The 20,380-nt window shown below is 39.4% G+C and overlaps 2 protein-coding genes across 2 annotated transcripts in view; both read left to right on the top strand.

Annotated features, from left to right (window-relative positions):
- NUBPL (nucleotide binding protein like) overlaps positions 1-20,380 on the top strand; it is a 223,926-nt gene that overhangs the window by 27,439 nt on the left and 176,107 nt on the right. The gene's annotated exons all lie outside the window — the stretch shown is intronic.
- LOC120875393 (40S ribosomal protein S13-like) lies at positions 17,178-17,713 on the top strand. The gene has a single exon (XM_040257150.1). The coding sequence runs from the start codon at positions 17,198-17,200 to the stop codon at positions 17,651-17,653; it is 456 nt and encodes a 151-aa protein (XP_040113084.1). The 5' UTR covers positions 17,178-17,197; the 3' UTR covers positions 17,654-17,713.

Genomic DNA, 20,380 nt, shown 5'->3' with positions numbered 1-20,380 from the left:
AATATGCTCCGGTATTCTTGCCTGGAGAATCCCCTTCCCTGACAGAGAAGCCTGGCAGGCCACAGTCTACAGGGTCGCAGAGTCAGACACTACCGAAGTTACCCTGTGTGCATAGGCGTAAGACTTTTTTGCCTGTGGCAGCTCTGCCCCAGTGAGAGTTGAGCATGAAGGCGGCGCAGCTGCTTGGCTTGCGGGGACCCTAACAGCACCAAATGTGCAGGGACATGGACTGCCTCCACTGTGGGAGGTATGGCCCTGTCAGAGTCTTCTTCCAAGTCTCTTGTAGCTGGCGATCAGAAGGCCTCTTTGGCCAGTCTTTCTCCGTAGCTCCACCGGTTCAGGCGCTTAGAGGGCTCCCTTGCCTGGGGTCCTTCTCTGTTGTTCGGCGCGTCAGGCACATTTGGGGCACCCTGGGTGGGGTCCTACTCTGTAGTTGGGCGTATCAGTCACTTAAAGGAGTACCCTGAGTGGGGTCTTGCTCTTTAGTTCAGTGCATCAGGTGTTTGATGGGCCAGCCTCTCTGTTGTTTAGCTGCTGATGCTGATGTGTGGGGGGAGAGAGAGGCTATGGTAATGGCCCCACCTACTACGCGTGACTCAGCAGTATCGCCTTGCTTCCATGGCTGCCTGCTTTCCTCCACAGGCATTTCCCACCACAATCTCCTCTCTCACATCCCTTCGATCCATCTCTCCGCAGTCAACAGCAGCCCTCCCCCCGGAATTGCTTCACAATCCCTAAACTTCAGCTCCCAGCTATTGCACCTTTAAGGAGACTTGCGACTCTCTGTCCAGGGTATGCATGGCTGCAACAAGGACTGTCTGATTCTCATTCCATTTAGGCTGCCACAGATGAGTTGTTTCACTCACAGCCTTAAATGTTTCTCCTCTGACTCAGCTGCTGCTGCTGCTAAGTCGCTTCAGTCGTGTCAGATTCTGTGCGACCCCATAGATGGCAGCCCACTAGGCTTCTCTGTCCACAGGATTCTCTAGGCAAGAAAGAATACTATTGTTGGTTGCCATTTCCTTCTCCACCTCTGAGTCAAACGATTGCCCCGAAATGGGGATTGGACCCCTGCTTCAGTTCCCCCACCATCCAGTCCTACTAACGCTCCCTGTTTTTCCTTCACCCGACTGAGTTTTGCGTGGTTCTATATATTCTTTTCCTGTGGTCAGGTACTCCTTTCTGCTCTCAGCTGGAGTTCTGCATGCACTTCTGTGTCTGAAGATGTATTCCTGATGTATCCATGGAGAGAATTGTACTTCACGTCCACCTACTCCTCTGCCATCTTGTTCTCTGAATGTTGAGTTTTAAGCCAGCTTTTTCATTCTCCTCTTTCATCGTTGTTTCTGCCATTAGAGTGGTATCATATCTGCATATCTGAGTTTGTTGATACTTCTTCCAGCAATCTTCATTCCAGCTTATGCTTCATCCAGCCTGGAATTTTACATGATGTCCTCTGCATATAAGTTAAATAAACCAGGTGATGGTTTACAGCCTTGTCTTACTCCTTTCCCAGTTTGGAACCAGGCAGTTGTACCATGTCCGGTTCTAACTGTTGCTTCTTGACCTGCATACAGGTTTCTCAGGAGACAGGTAAGGTGGTCTGGTAAATTTTCCACAGTTTGTTGTGATCCACACAAAGGCTTTCGCATAGTCAGTGCAGCAGAAGTAGATGTTTTTCTGGAATTCCCTTGCTTTTTCTATGGTGCAACAAATGTTGACAGTTTGATTTCTGGTTCTTCTGCCTTTTCTAAAGCCAGCTTGTGCATCTGGAAGTTTTCAGTTCATGTACTGCTGAAAACTAGAAGGATTTTGAGCATTACTTTACTAGCATGCAGCTTGAGTGCAGCTGTACAGTAATTTGAACATTCTTGGGCATTGCCCTTCTTGAGGATTGGAATGAAAACTGACCTTTTCCAGTGGCCACCACTGAGTTTTCCAGATTTGCTGACATATTGAATGCAGCAGTTTAACAGCATCATTTTTTAGGATTTCAAACAGCTCAGCTGGTATTCCATCACCTGCACTAGCTTTGTTTGTAGTAATGTTTCCTAAGGCCCAGTTGACTTAACACTCTAGGCTATCTGGCTCTAGGGGAGTGACCACACCATTGCGATTATTCAGGTCATTACCTTTTGTGTATAGTTCTTCTGTCTGTTCCTGCCACCTCTTCTTAATGTCTTCGGTTTTAGTTAGGTCCTTGCTGTTTCTGTCACTTACTGTGCCCCTCTTTACATGAAATGTTCCCTAGGTAGCTCCAGTTTTCTTGAAGTGATCTGTAGTCTTTCCCATTCCATTGTTCTCCTCTACTTCTTTGCACTGTTCATTGAAGAAGGCCTTATCTCTCCTTGCTATTCTTTGGAACTGTGCATTCAGTTGGTTATATCTTTCCTTTTCTCCCCTACTTTTCGTTTCTCTTCTTTCCTCAGCTATTGAGGAGTAAAGCTTCCTTCCTTCCAACCATTTTACCTTCTTGCCTTTCTTTTTTTGTAGATGGTTTTGGTCACTACTTCCAGTGCAATGATTCAAACCTCCATCCATAATTCTTCAGACATTCTGTCTACCAGATCTAATCCCTTGAATCTAGTTGTCACTTCCACTGTATAATCATAAGGGATTTGATTTAGATCATACCTGAATGGTCTAGTGGTTTTCCCTACTTTCTTCAATTTAAGCCTGAATTTTGCAATAAGGAACTGATGATCTGAGCCACAGTCAGCTCCAGGTCTTGTTTTTGCTGGCTGTATAGAGCTCCATCTTTGGCTGCAAAGAACAGATTGATTAATCTGATTTTGGTATTGACCATTTGTTGATGTCCATGTGTAGAATCGTCTCATGTTGTTGGAAAAGGGTATTTGCTATGATCAGTGTGTTATCTTGGCAAAACTCTGTTTGCCTTTGTCCTGCTTCATCTTGTACTCCAAGGCCAAACTTGCCTTTGTTCCAGATATCTCTTGATTTCCTGTTTTTGCATTCCAGTCACTTGTGATAAAAAGGACACTTTTTTTTTTTTTGGTGTTAGTTCTGCACGGTGTGGTAGATCTTCATAGAACCAGTCAGCTTCACCTCCTTTGGCATCAGTGTTGGGGAATGAACTTGGATTGTGTAATTTTGAATGGTTTGCCTTGGAAACTGACCAAGATCATTCTGTCTTTTTTGAGTACTGCATTTCAGACTCTTTTATTGACTATGAGGACTACTGTCTCATTTTCTGTCTCTATAGGTTTTCCTGCTTTGGACATTGCATTTAAGTAGAATCATTCAATACATGATCTTTTGTGACTGGCTTCTTTCACTTAGCATAATATTTTCAAGGTTTATCCATGTCATAGCATGTTTCATTTCCTCATTTCTTTTTATTTCTGAGTAATAATCCATTGTATGGTTATAACGCATTTATCTGTTTCATTCAGTTGATGGATGTTTGGGTTGTTTCCACTCTTTGGCTATTATGGATAATGCTGTTGTGAATATTTGTGTGTAAGTTTTTGTATGCACATATATTTTCAGTTCCCTTGAGGGTATACCAAGCAGTGGAATTGCTGGGTATACCATTTTACATTCCTACATTCCTATATGAAGGTTCCTGGTTTTCTACATCTTCAACAATGCTTTACTTATTTTCTCTTTTTGATTATAGTCATCCTCGTGGGTGTTATGTGGTTTCTTATAGTAGTTTTGAATTGAGTTTCCCAACAATGTTTCTATTGGACTAAAATAATAATAAGATAGAGGAAGGACAGTTAACTAGCTGACATAGAATATGTTAATCATAAGAGAGTAGAAATGAATTGGCATATGCAAGTAAGTATTTTAATCATTTTCTAAGACTTTGCGTTATCTTTATGATTCTTATTTGTCAATTAACATGAAGACATTTTCTTTTGTATCTTAAATTCAAAATAGTTTTGAGGTTCCAAAATGCTTTTCACAAATTCCCTAAATATTTTTGTTACAGTTTTTCTTTCCCTTTAAAATATAGTCTTCATCCCTTTTGGCTCCTAAAAGATATAGCTGAGAACATCTACTGATTTTGGACAAGTTCAGTTGAACAATCCAAAGACCATCTTATACTACTCACTCTTTTTACTGTGTTTACATGGGAGCTACCTTCACAAATCCTCCAATCTTGTGGGGGAGACTGATACACATTTATTTATATATAAGGAAGAATGTGACAAGTGTAGCAGTTGGTGGGTATAAACAGAGTGTGTTACTATCAGAGTTATTAACTAGAAATTAATTCCAGTTTTTAGCAGAGGCAGTAACTTGTAGACTAGGTAGAATTTTGGCTGGTAGGAAGCAGAATAGAAGAGAATTTTAGGTTGAAGGAACTATGTAAGCAGAGTCCTAGAAACAGGAAATTATAAGGTGTTTGGGATGAGAAGTAGTCTGTGTGACTAGGACACACAGACTACTTGTCCCTTGTATTGGGACAAGATGGCTATGGGAGATCCAGCTGAAAATAGCCTGGATGCATACGACATGTAAAGGACTCTGAATTTTGTCCTGTAATCAGCGGGATACTTTAGAAAATTATCTGCTGGTGTACAGTTCATGATAAAATCTGTGCTTTTCAAAGGTAAAATGTATAGTGATGTTGGAGAACAAATTAGAGGTAGATGGGGAGGCAGGGGAGGCATTTGTAATGAGAAGGGTGAGAACTGACTTAGCAACTAAAAGTCACTTAAAAATAGGGGTTTATTATTTCACATGAAAGAAATCTAGAAGTTAAAGAGTTGGTTAAAAGAAACCCAGTTATATCAGGGCTCTAGGATGGCATTGCTGCATATTTCTTGGTTTAATCTTTATGGTCACAAGATGGCTCTCGTTCAGTCACGAACAGGAGGTAAAAGGGTGGGCTGTCTTGTTGTTAGAGAAGAAAACTTTGACTAGGCACTCGTAGCTTGACTGACCAAGATTGGATCTCATGACAGTGACTTAGCTGCAAAGGAAGCTGGGAAAATGCGGAATCTGATTTTTTCCACCTTTATAGTGGTTCTCTCGTCTGGAAAATCCCGTGGATGGAGGAGCCTGGCAGGCTACAGTTCATGGGTCGCTACGAGTCGGACACGACTGAGCAACTTCACTTTCACTTTTCACTTTCATGCATTAGAGAAGGAAATGGCAACCCACTCCAGTGTTCTTGCCTGGAGAATCCCAGGGACAGGGGAGCCTGGTGGGCTGCCATCTATGGGGTCACACAGAGTCGGACACGACTGAAGTGACCTAGCAGTAGCAGCAGCAGTGGGAGGTGAGCTCTGCTGATGAAAAGAACAGGTGAGAGTAGGAGTTCTCAGAGGCTAGAAATTAGTAGTGTTAGGAGGTGCTAATACCCTCTAGTTAGTAGTAAAAAGGCAAAAGAACAGACAGATTTAAGGAATAAATTAGAAGTAAAGGAGAAATTAAGATTGGCTCCTGATTTGGTAGTGAGTGAAGAAATGGTAATGGTATTTACCAAAGTGTATTTCCTGATCTAAAATTAAGTTGGATCTTTAACCTGTTAATACAACTTAGAAGATGATACCATCCTAGGCCTAGGACCCTATTATTGTACCTTCTAAACTGAAACTCCAGTACTTTGGCCACCTCATGCGAAGAGTTGACTCACTGGAAAAGACTCTGATGCTGGGAGGGATTGGGGGCAGGAAGAGAAGGGGACGACAGACGATGAGATGGCTGGATGGCATCACTGACTCGATGGACATGAGTCTGAGTGAACTCCAGGAGTTGGTGATAGACAGGGAGGCCTGGCGTGCTGCGATTCATGGGGTTGCAAAGAGTTGGACATGACTGAGCGACTGAACTGAACTGAATCACCAACCTAATGGAACTTGGAGACTGTTGGAGGCAGTTCAGTCTTTTTTTAAAAAATTGATTGTTTTACAGTATTGGTTTGATTTCTGTCATACATCAACATGAATTAGCCACAGGTGTACATATGTCCGCTTCTCATTTTTAAGGGCTACTTCTTGGACCAGTGTCAGCTCGCTGCGTAAGAATCACCTGGGGAGCTTGTTAAATAAATCAGGATCTTTGGGAATTTGATTATTTTTAGATCTTCGATTTGACCATCAATTTTGTTAACAAGCTCCCCAGGTAATTCTGATGCACAGCTTGGTTTAGGTATATTTGGTAGGGAAAATGTGGACTTTGGTTTTAGGCAAACCTGATTTTAACTCTCAATTCTTCACTTATTAACTGTGTGAACTTGGCCAAAGCACTTGACTCACAGAGCTCAGGCCCCTCATCTGTGAAATGTGTAATAACAACAACATCACCAATAATAATAATAATAGCTACTTTACATAGCTTTTTGAGATACACAGTATTTATGTAGTGTGTCTAGCTTAATGACTGCCATATTGTAAGGATTCAGTAACTGGTTATTTTCATGTACTTTAATAAGTACTGGGTGTTTAATTTAGCAAAGAAACACATTTCTGTAAAGCTACAACAAAAAGAAAATAAAAAGCCAAATATAATAAATTGCTTTTCTTGTTGCTTGGTATCCACTATAATCAATAATTGATGTTTTTGGCCCAGCCAAACATATTTTAAGCTTGAACATATAAGCTCTGTTTATTTTCCTAACTGCATCTTTCGCTGTGTCTGTTCTGTATAATCTATATAAATATATAGCCTAAAAGTCAGTCAGTATACAGAATTACTAATCCAATTTCTGTGAAATACATTATTTAATATTCAGTAGAGGCTATTTTTCACAGTAATCTTATATAAAACCTTAAACTAGGCAAGATTTTTGCTCTTATAAAACAAAAACCAGACAATTCTAGTAAAAGTAGTAAGTGCACATTTAGGATCAGTTTGTTATTCTCGGGTTTTATGTAGTTGCCTGGGTTAATAATCGGAATGTTATTGTGGATGACTGTCTCATGATACATAACTACTCACTGAGAGTGAATGCTCGTTTTTCCTGTTTCATTGCGTAAGGAGGTCTTGGTGGAAGGGAGAAGATGCTTACATTGGCTATTTACTTTGTGCTAGGGAATTTGACTTAATTTGTCTTATAGGAAAGAGGCAGCCTGCTGTAGTGGGTTCCTGTGGACTCTGAAGGCATGCTGTCTGGGTTTCTTTCTCAGCTCCTGCACTTACAGATGTGACTTTAGGTAAATTACTAATCTTTGCATGCCTTGACATTATACTGTACACCTACCTCATGAAGTTGTTGTGAGGATTACATAAGCTAACATACCTAGAGTATTTACGAAGTGCTTGGCTTATAGTTCTATATAACTGTTGGCTATTCTCAGTTTCACAAATTTCACAAATTTACACTGTTCTGCAGTCTCCCAAAAATTCTGTAAGGTATGTATCTTCTTAGTCTTTTTTTTATAGGTAAGAAAACTGAGGTTTGATGAGGTTAGTAACTTAGCCACAATGCCATCTATTTGGTGATGCAAATCCTAGATAGCTTCTTTCTGCATTCTACTATGCCTTTAATAATTTAGTTATTTTTTAAAAATTCTAAATATACTTATGTGATTCATATGGTAATAAGTAATATTGATTTCATTTATCAAAAAATATTTTTGCTAATTGGCAATAGAATGGATTAACTATTTTTGAACTTTGAGTAAGCTGTTAATATTTTGAAAAACATTTTTTATTGATCCTCCATTAAAAATATTGCATCAACAGATGTGGAGAAAAGGTAACCCTTGCACTTTGTTGGTGGGAATGTAAATTGGTGCACCCACTGTGGAAAACAGTATGGAGTTTCCTCAAAAAACTAAAAATAAAGTTGTCATATGATCCAGCAATTCTACTGCTGGATATATATTTGAAGAAAACAAAAACAAAAATTTGAAAAAAACACACGCTCCCCAATGTTCATAATAACATCATTTACAAAAGCCAAGATATGGAAGCAACCTAACTATCCATTAACAGATGTATAGATAGATGAAGATATATTTACAATGGAATACTACTCAGCCACAAAAAATAATGAAATTTTGCCATTTGCAACAACTTGGATAAATGTGGAGGGTATTATGCTTAGTGAAATAAGTCATTTAGAGAAAGAAAATACTGTATATTTTCCTTTATATGTAGAACCTAAAAAATACAACAAACTAGCAAATGTAACAAAAAAGAAACTGCTCACAAATACAGAGAACAATTGTGGTTACCAATGGGGAGAGTTAAGCGGGGAAAGTGAAATGGGGGTAGGGAATTAAGTACAACTACTATACATCTATCTCTGCTTTATTGACTATGCCAAAGCCTTTGACTGTGTGGATCACAAGAAACTGTGGAAAATTCTGAAGGAGATGGGAATACCAGACCACCTGACCTGCCTCTTGAGAAATCTGTATGCAGGTCAGGAAGCAACAGTTAGAACTGGACATGGAACAACAGACTGGTTCCAAACAGGAAAAGGAGTACGTCAAGGCTGTATATTGTCAGCCTGCTTATTTAACTTCTATGCAGAGTACATCATGAGAAACGCTGGTCTGGAAGAAGCACAAGCTGGAATCAAGATTGCCGGGAGAAATGTCAATAACCTCAGATATGTAGATGACACCACTCTTATGGCAGAAAGTGAAGAGGAACTCAAAAGCCTCTTGATGAAAGTGAAAGAGGACAGTGAAAAAGTTGGCTTAAAGCTCAACGTTGAGAAAATGAAGATCATGGCGTCTGGTCCCATCACTTCATGGGATATAGATGGGAAAACAGTGGAAACAGTGTCAGACTTTATTTTTTGGGCTCCAGAATCACTGCAGATGGTGATTGCAGCCATGAAATTTAAAGACGCTTACTCCTTGGAAGAAAAGTTATGACCAACCTAGATAGAATATTCAAAAGCAGAGATATTACTTTGCTGACTAAGGTCCGTCTCGTAAAGGCTATGGTTTTTCCTGTGGTCATGTATGGATGTGAGAGTTGGACTATTAAGAAGGCAGAGCGCCAAAGAATTGATGGTTTTGAACTGTGGTGCTGGAGAAGACTCTTGAGAGTCCCTTGGACTGCAAGGAGATCCAACCAGTCCATTCTGAAGGAGATCAGCCCTGGGATTTCTTTGGAAGGAATGATGCTGAAGCTGAAACTCCAGTACTTTGGCCACCTCATGCGAAGAGTTGACTCATTGGAAAAGACTGTGATGCTGGGAGGGATTGGGGGCAGGAGGAGAACGGGATGACCGAAGATGAGATGGCTGGATGGCATCATGGACTGGATGGACGTGAGTCTGAGTGAACTCCGGGAGTTGGTGATGGACAGGGAGGCCTGGCGTGCTGTGATTCATGGGGTCGCAAAGAGTCGGACATGACTGAGTGACTGAACTGAACTGAACTATGTATGAAATAAATACACTACAAGAATATATTGTGCAGCACAGGGAATATAGCTAACATTTTTTAACGGCAGTTAATTTTGAGTGAACTCTGGGAATTGGTGATGGACTGGGAGGCCTGGTGTGCTGCTATTCATGGGGTTGCAAAGAGTCGGACACAACTGAGCGACTGAACTGAAATTAATGGAATATAATCTTAAAAAATTGTGAATCACTATGTTATAACCTGAAACTGACATAATATTATAAGTCAACTATGCTTCAATAAAAAATTAAATTTTGTATCAATGTGTATTGAAATATTTTAAAGTATAGTGTAATTGCAGTAGGTATTTAATTGAAATTAATTATATAAATATAACTTAACTTGAGTTTAGGTAGTGATATTTTTATAACATCTTTTATACTTGATGATCATAGTATTTCAGTTCAGTTCCGTTGCTCAGTTGTGTCCAACTCTTTGCGACCATAATAGTACCTTGAGGTTTTTGGACTTTGTTTGTTTTGTAGTTATATAAATATTTGAATACAGTACTGTTATTTACCTCCTTTATAATATGGATGTATTTATGATACATTTAAATATAAATCCTGAATTATCTAACCCTAAATACATTTTATGGAATATGTGTACAGTTTTGCCTGCTAACAGATTGCCAGTAATGTGTATGAATAGTATTGACTTGAGACTTTTGTGTCTACCTTTCTGTATCTTTTATAAGAATAATTGTGTACTGAATAAGAAACTTAATTTAAAATATTGAAAGATAGGCTGTGTTTTTTGTTTTTAATTAATTCTGTAACAGAGGGGTGGAAATATGTTAAATTAGCCTCTAAAGCCAGTCTTGCATTAGAAATGTTTCCTTATTTACTCTTCCTCCTTCTCTGTAAGCACACAGATACATTCACCACACTTACCAAACAATAAAATAAAATATTGTTTTATAAGGTAATTTTCAGAAGGTAAAAAGTCCCCAGACTGCTTTTTCCCTTTATAGTTTTAGGTAGAAAGCGTTATGCACAACTTGCTTTGATATTTCCCATTAGAAGCAATAGCGATTTTACTTTGAATAGCTCTCAAGAAGCTATGTGTTTCCTCCTCAGTACTGTTTGGCCTACCTTATAAATTTCTTTTGGTAAAGTGCAGTGTGTTGCCAGAAATTCATTTTCTCTCTTTGGAATGGAATGGAAGTTGCCGAATTTGCTTATGGGTTAGAAAGAGAACAGTTACCCAAATTTTACATTCAATATATTTTCCTTTAGTTTCATTTAGTTTATAACATATTGGTGGCAAAACTGTGCCACATCCTTTGAATTTCATGATCTGATTCTGTACAGTAAGAAGTTACCCAGATCTTTCTCACAGAACAGTCTGTCTTTTTTTTCTTTATTATTCTCCCCTTCCTCTCTAACTTGGCTCTCACCAGTTCCTTTTTTCTCTCTCATTTTTTTTCTCCTCATTAGTTTGTTTCCCTCATGTCATCTTCTTGAGGAATAAGGAGGGCCCTAAATCCTTGGTAGGGGAGTGTTGAAACAACACATGATGTGGGTTTTAAAACCAGCTGCTTGGCTCCTGAGATTTTGAATCTGGAGGGTGGATCAGGCGCTCTGTTTACATCTGATTCCTGCATTGCTGTATTGCTTTTCTTTGCAAAAGCTGCTATCAGAATTGTAAATGCTCTGTGCTGAGTTGCAGTTTAGGTGAAGGACATTTTGAAGGAATTGATGTTGGTTTTCAGTGCTTTCGCTGCAGTACCTTATCTGATTTGGGAAAGTAGGTTCTTACTTGGTTAGGTTTGTAGTTCTGTAGGCTTAGAGTCTGTCAAAAAAAGGGGCTGGTTGATGTCACAGATAAGATGACTATTATTTTTAGAGGTTAGTATCTAGAAGTATCTTTTTCTGCATCTGTATTACCATGGTGATAGAAGGCTTCCTAATTTTTCTCTGAAGACTCTACTAAGAGCATCAGTACTTTTTTTCGTTAATTATAAAGACCAAAGATGCAAGGTTTTTCTTAATCTTAGTTGTTTTATTCCTAATTTACTTTTTCTGATACTTGCTAGATGAAAATGTAGAACTTAAGGCAGTTACTTTTTGTTAAAGAAGATGTTGCCTGTCTCCGTGGTTTGTGTGTGTGTGTGTGTGTGTGTGTGTGTCTTCTGGAAAGGAACTCACACACACACACACTTCTGTGTTTTTTTATGTTAAAAAAAAAAGCCTTTTTATGTTTAAAACCCTGGATTGAACCTAATCTTGATAGTGAATAGGTATAAAAATTGCCTTCTTTTTAATGAGCTGTTTCACACTATATTGTGGGTCTAATTTTAAAAAATTTAGATAGTGTGCTTTTTTTTTTAAAGATAGTATACTCATCATATATATGTACATTTATCATATATATGTACATTTATATATATATATATATAATACACATATAGATGTATTTTACAGCAGGCCACTATAACCAGTCTTTCCACTAGATCTTCTTCTATGAAGTCCCATTTTTCTGGAGTTGAGATCAGTAGAAAAATGAAGATAACATTGGATTTTCTTGGGAAAAAGTGGTGGTTAAGAATAGACTGCAAGGAAATGTATGACCTCCCCCTTTTTTTAAATTAATACTAGATATTTTAAACTTTACCTACATTAGTTAATTTTGAATTCTCTAACTTAAACTGTTAATGTAGAGGTGTTAGGAGAGTGAATTTCATGAACTCTATAGTGTTAGATCTTAAGAGAGACCATAGGGATCTTATAGTAACCAATCCTGATACTCTGTAGAGGAACACTGGAGGTTTATTCATTCATTCATCCACCCATTCACTCAATGAATATTTATTTTACTACTGCTATTTTAGGTGCTGGGGATATCCTTAGCCTTATGGAGTTCACAATATATAGATATTAGACATCATAAGTAAATAAATAGCATATTGGAAAGTGATAAAAAATAGTCTAAGATAAGAGGGAGAGAAAAGTGCTTGTGTGAAGGTGGGTTTGGTTTGCACTTCAAAATAGGGTAGGTCCCAGTGAAAACATGACATTTGAGCAGAAACTTGAAGATGAGAGTGTAGTCTGTGTGACTATCTGTGGGAAGATTGTGTCAGACAAAAGGGATAGCCAATTCAAAGGCTAACACATGGGGCCATGTCTAGCTTACCGTTCACTGAATAGTAAAAACATCGCTTTGGCTTCTGGAGTCAAAAGTGGGCTGAAGTTAACAAGTGATGAAAGTTAACAGGTTTGGAAGACGAAGATATGAGAAACTGGGTAGATTATGTGGGGTCTGGTGAATTGTCGGGACTTGGGCTTTTCATGAATGAAATGTAGGAAGGGGCGTCAGTGAAGGGTTTTGAGTAGACACCATCTGATGTATGTTTGAACTCTGAATCATTCTGACTGCCCTGTTGAGAAGAGATACTGGGGTAGGGTTACTAGATTTAGAAAATAAAAATATGCTTACTAAATTAAATTTGAATTTTAGATAAACAGTAGTTTTTTATCTACATTTGCCCCATGCCCTGTGACTGTTTACCCATGTGGCAGAATGTAAATTCCTATTTTATAGTTAAAAAAAAGAAAAAGAACGCTCTTCATTATTACTGTTGTTTACTGTCAATGACTGATATCCTGATCCTGCTGATCCCAAGGCATGGGCCCTTAGAGCAAATTTTCATCTTTGCGTTTACATACTATACAAATTACTGTTTTTCACACTGTGGTCATCTTATCCCCGAGAGAGTTACAGATGCAGTCTGATGGACTCCACTCAGACCTACTGAATCACAATTTCTTGAGATAGCACAGAGTAAATCCATGACTGCCTTCTGTTCTAGATTCTATTTATAGTAGTGAATAAACCATACAAAATTCTTTACCCTAATGAAATTAGTATTCTAGTGGGTGAGACAAATAAACAAGATAAATAAGTAAATATATAGTAAGTTAAATATTTATATAGGTGCTAAGAAGAAGGAAAAAGCACGACGAGGAAAGGACATATGCTATGTAACGATGTGGGAGTTGTAGTTTTAAACAGTGTGTGCCCAGTGAAGACCTCACCATATAGTGATGTTTGAATCGAGACTTGAAGAAAGTGACAGAACGAGGTAGATCCCTGGAGGTATGCCTTCTTCACTGAAGAAATAACAACTAAAAAAATCCTAAGGCAGGTGCAAATCTGGTGTGTTAAATACACTGCCAGGGGGCCGTGTGTCTGGAGTGGAGTGAAAGGGGAAAAATAGTAGGGGAAGAGATGAGAGGAAAAACTAAGAAAGAGGAGTGGTTAGTGAGTGTTAGTAATTAGGCTTTATGGTATGTTGGAGAGAGACTTGAAAGCTAGACCCAGCTATGACATTATCTCTGGACCAGTTTCTTCTTTGCTAAAAAGCAGTCAAAAGATTAAGATGATCTCTTTTGGTGTTTTGTTTGTTTGTTTGTTTGTTTTGTTTTTAATCTTAAATAGTCTTTAATTTGATACTCTTCCATTTCTAACTTGTTTACAAACAGTTCATCATTTGAGATTCTTTTGTCCTTTTTCATGAGCTCATCTCTGCCCTCTATCTAGCCATGTGAACTTTTTCCTTTATGTTGCCCTTGTTCCTCTTTCTTTATTGATTGAACTTGAAGATTTAGACAGTCCTTTGATAAATATAGTAGGAAGTTGTTCTCTTATCACTTTGTCCAACCATTACTACTTCTGACATTCAAAGTTATTTAATGTTAGCTAAGAATTAAAGGTGTGTTGCAATTCATGGGGTCGCAAAGAGTTGGACATGACTGAACGACTGAACTGAACTGAAAGAATTAAGAACGTCTTCATGGATCACAGCCTTATTGTGGGGAAGGGACTTGCGTAACTCAGTGAAGCTATGAGTAATGCCATGCAGGGCCACCAAAGGCAGGCAGTCATGGTGGAGAGTTCTGACAAAACGTGGTCCACTGAAAGAGGGAATGGCAGATCACTCCAGTATTCTTGCCTGGAGAACCCCATGAACAGTATAAAAACGCAAAAAGCTATGACACTGAAAGATGAGCACGACCCCCTGCCCAAATCAGAAGTATCCAATATGCTACTGGGGAATGGTGGAGGGCAGTTACTAATAGCTCGAGAAAGAATGAAGCAGCTTGGCCAAAGGGGAAATGACACTTAGTTGTGGATGTGTCTGGTGGTGAAAGTAAAATCTGATACTGTAAAGAAAGATATTGCATAAGAACCTGGAATTTCGGGTCCATGAATCCAGGTAAATTGGACTTGGTCAAGCAAGAGAAGGCAAGATTAAACATTGACGTCTTAGGGAAGAGTGAACTAAAGTGGATGAGAATGGGCGAATTTAATTCAGATGACCATTGTATCCACTTCTGTGGGCAAGAATTCCTTAGAAGAATGGAGCAGCTCTCATAATCAACAAAAGAGTCTGAAATGCAGCACTTGGGTGCAACCTCAAAAACAACAGCATGATCTCAGTTCGTTTCCAAGGTAAACCATTCAACATAACAGTAATCCATGTCTGTGCCCTAACCACTGATGTCAAAGAAGCTGAAGTTGAGCATTTCTATGAAGACCACCAACACCTTCTAGAACTAACACTCAAAAAAGATGTCCTTTTCATCATAGGGTATTGCAGTACAAAAGTAGAAAGTCAAGAGATACCTGGAGTGACAGACAAGTTTGGCCTTGGAGTACAAAATTAAGCAGGGCAAAGGCTAACAGAGTTTTGCCAAGAGAATGCACTGGTCATGGCACACTCTTTTCCAACAACACAAGAGAGGACTCTACACATGGACATCAACGAATGGTCAATACCAAAATCAGATTGATTATGTTCTTTGCAGCCAAAGATGGAGAAGCTCTATACAGTCAGCAAAAGCAAGACCTGGAGCTGACCGTGGCTCAGATCATCAGTTCCTTATTGCAAAATTCAGGCTTAAATTGAAGAAAGCAGGGAAAACCATTAGACGATTCAGGTATGATCTAAATCAAATCCCTTATGATTATACAGTAGAAATGACAACTAGATTCAAGAGATTAGATCTGGTAGACAGAGTGCCTGAATAACTGTGGATGGAGGTTCGAACCATTGTACAGGAGGCAGTGACCAAAACCATCCCCCCAGAAAGAAAGGCAAGAAGGCGAAATTGTTGTCTGAGGGGGTTTTACTCCTCAATAGCTGAGGAAAGAAGAGAAGTGGAAGGCAGAGGAGAAAGGGAAAGGTTACATCCAACTGAATGCAGAGTTCCAGAGACTAGCAAGGAGAGATAAGAAGGCCTTCTTCAATGAACAGTGGAAAGAAGTAGAGGAAAACAATAGAATGGGAAAGACTAGAGATCTCTTCAAGAAAATTGGAGATATCAAGGGTATATTTTGAGCAAGAATGGGCATGATAAAGGACAGAAACAGTAAGGAGCTAACAGATGTAGAAGAGATTAAGAAGTGGCAAGAACACACAGAAGAACTATATACAAAAGGTCTTAATGACCTGGATAACCATGATGGTGTGGTCACTAACCTAGAGCCAGATATCCCAGAGTATGAAGTCAAGTGGGCCTTAGGGAGCATTACTACAAATAAAGCCACGTGATGGAATTCCAGCTGAGCTATTTAAAATCCTAAAAGTCGATGCTGTTTGCTGCACTCAATATGCCAGCAAATCTGGAAAACTCAGCAGCGGCCACAGGACTGGAAAAGATCAGTTTTCATTCCAATCCCAAAGAAGGGCAATGCCAAAGACTGTTCAAACTACCATACAATTGCACTCATTTCACATGCTAGTAAGGTTATGCTCAAAATCCTTCAAGCTAGGCTTTAGCAGTACATGAACTGAAAAATTCCAGATGTACAAGCTGGGTTTAGGAAAGGTATAAGAACCAGAGATCAAATTGTCAGCATTTGTTGGATCATAGAGAAAGCAAGGGAATTCCAGAAAAACATCTGCCTCTGCTTCATTGACTGTGCTAAAGCTTTTGACTGTGTGGATCACAACAAACTGTGGAAAATTCTTCAAGTGCAGGAATACCAGACTACCTTACCTGTCTCCTGAGAAACCCGTATGCAGGACAAGAAGCAACAGTTAGAACTGGACATGGACCAATTGACTTGTTCCAAATTGGGAAAAGAGAAAGTCAAAGCTGTATATTGCCACTGTATATTATTTAAGTTCTATGCAGAATACTTCATATGGAGTGCTGGGCTGGATGAATCACAGGCTGGAATCAAGACTGCTGGAGAAATGTCAGCAACCTCAGGTATGCAGATATGATACCACTCTAATGGCAGACATTACTTTGCCAACTAAGGTCCGTCTAGTCAAGGCTATGGTTTTTCCTGTGGTCATGTATGGATGTGAGAGTTGGACTGTGAAGAAGGCTGAGTGCTGAAGAATTGAGGCTTTTGAACTGTGGTGCTGGAGAAGACTCTTGAGAGTCCCTTGGACTGCAAGGAGATCCAACCAGTCCATTCTGAAGGAGATCAGCCCTGGGATTTCTTTGGAAGGACTGATGCTAAAGCTGAAACTCCAATACTTTGGCCACCTCATGAGAAGAGTTGACTCATTGGAAAAGACTCTGATGCTGGGAGGGATTGGGGGGAGGAGGAGAAAGGGACGACCGAGGATGAGATGGTTGGATGGCATCACGGACTGGATGGACGTGAGTCTGAGTGAACTCCGGGAGTTGGTGATGGACAGGGAGGCCTGGCGTGCTGTGATTCATGGGGTCGCACAGAGTCAGACACGACTGAGCGACTGAACTGAACTGAACTGAATGGCAGAAAGTAAAGAGGAACTAAAGAGCCTTTTGATGAGGGTGAAAGCAAAGAGTGAAAAAGCTTTTGAAACTCAACATGAAAAATCCACCTTTTCCTACCACATCGCCGCCGTCATGGGTCGCATGCACGCTCCCGGGAAGGGCCTGTCCCAGTGGGCTCTGCCCTACCGCCGCAGCGCCCCCACCTGGCTGAAGCTCACTTCTGACGACGTGAAGGAGCAGATCTACAAACTGGCCAAGAAGGGCCTGACTCCCTCACAGATCGGTGTGACCCTGAGAGACTCTCCTGGTGTTGCACAAGTACGTTTAGTGACAGGCAACAAAATCTTGAGAATTCTTAAGTCCAAAGGACTTGCTCCTGATCTCCCTGAGGATCTCTATCATTTAATTAAGAAAGCTGTTGCTGTTCGAAAGCATCTTGAGAGGAACAGAAAGGATAAAGATGCTAAATTCCGTCTGATTCTGATTGAGAGCTGTATTCACCGGTTGGCTCAATACTACAAGACCAAACGAGTCCTACCCCTCAACTGGAAATACGAATCATCCACAGCCTCTGCCCTGGTTGCATAAATGTGCGTATTGTACTAAAGCAATAAAATCATTGTTTAACAGAAAAAAAAAAAAAAAAAAGAAAAATCCTAAGATCATGGCATCCATCGCTTCATGGCTTATAGATGGGAAAAAGTAGAAGCAGTGACAGATTTTATTTTCTTCAGTTCCAACATCCTTGCAGTTGGTGACTGCAGCCATGAAATTAAAAGACACCTTGCTCCTTGGAAGGAAAGCTATGGCAAACCTAGACAGCATCTTCAAAGCAGAGACATCACTTTGCTAGCAAAGGTCCATTTAGTCAAATCTATGGTTTTTCCAGTAGTCATGTATGGATGTGAGAGTTGAACCATAAAGAAGGCTGAGCGCCAAAGAATTGAAGCTTTCGAATTGTGGTGCTGGAGAAGACTCTTGAGAATCCCTTGGACTGCAAGGAGATCACACCAGTCAATCCTAATGGAAGACAACTCTGAATATTCATTTGAAGGACTGCTGCTGAAGCTGAAGCTCCAGTATGTTGGCTACCTAATGTGAAGAGCCAACTCATTAGAAGAGGCCCTGATGCTGGGAAAGATTGAAGGCAGAAAGAGAAGAGGGTGGCAGAGGATGAGATGCCTAGATAGCATCACTGACTCAGTGGACATGAATTTGAGCAGACTGTAGGAAGTGGTAGAGGTCAGAGGAGCCTGGCGTGCTGCAGTCCGTGGGGTCACAAAGAGTTGGACACGACAGTGACTGAACAACAAGATAAGAAGCATTTTTTTCTCTGCTAAGAGATTTAAATTCTTTGAATGACATCTTGACTTAAAGCTTAACAGAGAGGAAAAAGAGGTTTGACTAAGCTTCAAATTGAATAAATCCCCAATTCCAGTCCAAGGTTAAATGTAATATAATGTGTAGATAATCATGGGATTCTTAACTGGATATCTCTGTGGAAAGGACACTTTTGAGTAGGTCTTAATCTTAAATGACTGTTTACTTACAAATAATCGGGTAGACCACTCTAAGATGTTGTTTTGATGGGTTCTGTTAGCAGATGTCATGGATAAAAAGATCATCATGAAGCTTTGCAATCTTCTTCAGTAATAATTCTGTTGGAAGAACAAAGCACTATCAAATTTATTGCTGGAGGCTTTGAAATCCAACACACACAAAAAACAGGACTTGTAGGCTCTCAAATTGTAGCTTTCATGCAGCGGTAATGAAACATTATAATCACTCTGAATAATTCTGCCGCCTTGTCTAGCTCTCACAGGGTATTGTGAATTATAAAGAAACAAATCCAAAAATCTAAGTAGTATCTTGGGGTTTGATGTGTTATGTTTTTGTTGTCTGCTAGAGGTTGAATACTGCAGGAGAGTCAGAGAAAGGGTATAATATTAGGTACCAACATATTAGGTTAGGTTTATGATGGCAGTTCTACTTTATAATAGTTGTCGTTTAGCCACTAAGTCGTGTTCAATTCTTTTGTGTCCCCATGGACTATAGTCCATCAGGCTCCTCTGTCCATTAGATTTCCTAGGCAAGAATGCTGGAGTGAGTTGCCATTTCCTTCTCCAGGGGATCTTCCTGAACTAGGGAGCGAGCTCACGTCTCCTGCTTGGCAGGCGGGTTCTTTACCGCTGAACCACCTGGAAAGCCCACCTTACAACAGTGCATTTACAGAGTTTTTTTTTGCTAGTAATCATTTCCTTTGTTGTGTATTTGATGAGGCTTTTGTAGTGATTATTCTTTTGAGCCTGGCTGTAATGAAAGAAATCTAAATTGGACCTTTCTTGACTAAATATAATTATTTTAGAAGGAGTGAGGCGGAAAGGCATCATAAAACTTAGTTGAACAATCAGTTGCATATATTTATTTGTAACCTCTACCTTGCTCATTTATTTTCCTAGAGTGTAAAACTGTTGAAAGTTTAAATTGAAACTGTTTGTACACTTAAAATAGGAGCCTATTGAAAAATAATGGTATAAATTTTGAAAAGCAAAGTTTATTTTGCATCTTTTGAACATTATTGAATTCTAGACTTGAAGATATGTTTCAGCTGATTTTTGTAGCTGTGGTAATTTTATCAGGTTGGTAGCTGTGCCCCAATCAAAGTACAATATACTTTAATTAATACGGGCTTTGGAGTTTCTATTTAATGGACACTGATTTATTTGCATTTTATAAAATCAAAACAAGACATACTAAGTTCCAATGAAACAGGCTAAAAAATGTGCTCCTTATTATTTTTAAAAACTAGCCAATTAAAGTCGAGAAAGTAAATCTTTACTGAGGTAGCTCCTCTGACACCATAAGAGATGACTGTGTCCTGCCAGCTCTTGGCTTCACCAAAATTAGGTTGTTGGGCAGCTGAATAACTTTGTCATGAAAAAGTTGATTTTTAAAATCACTGCTGGCAACCTATGACCTGTGGACTAAATCCTGTCTGTTTTTGTAAATGAAGTTTCATAGTACACAGCCATGCTCATTTGTGTTTACATGCTGTCTATAGTTGCTTTGGTGCTACAGTGGCACTGTTCAATACTATCAGATCAAATGATCCACAAGCCTTAAAATATTTTCTACTATTTGGCCCTGTCGGGAGAATCTTGCCAACTCCTGTTTTTTAATCTAAGTCTTCTGTAGGTGAGTCATGTTCAAGTTATGGTGGAGTTTTATGTGGTTGGTATTTTTGTGTTTAATTTTCCATTCTGCTTCATTCTAAGGAGAAGTAGTTAAAAATCATTTGGAGTGTTAGTTTCTAGC

The sequence above is a fragment of the Oryx dammah genome, unplaced genomic scaffold, assembly GCF_014754425.2.
Source record: "Oryx dammah isolate SB20612 unplaced genomic scaffold, SCBI_Odam_1.1 HiC_scaffold_16, whole genome shotgun sequence".
Taxonomy (NCBI): Eukaryota; Metazoa; Chordata; class Mammalia; order Artiodactyla; family Bovidae; genus Oryx; species Oryx dammah.
The sequence above is the reverse complement of the archived record's forward strand: the minus strand, read 5'-3'. Positions and strand labels throughout refer to the sequence as shown.

What these genes read in the sequence shown, in the direction of transcription:
- LOC120875393 (XM_040257150.1), top strand. Translation starts at nt 17,198, where the DNA reads ATGGGTCGCATGCACGCTCCCGGGAAGGGCCTGTCCCAGTGGGCTCTG.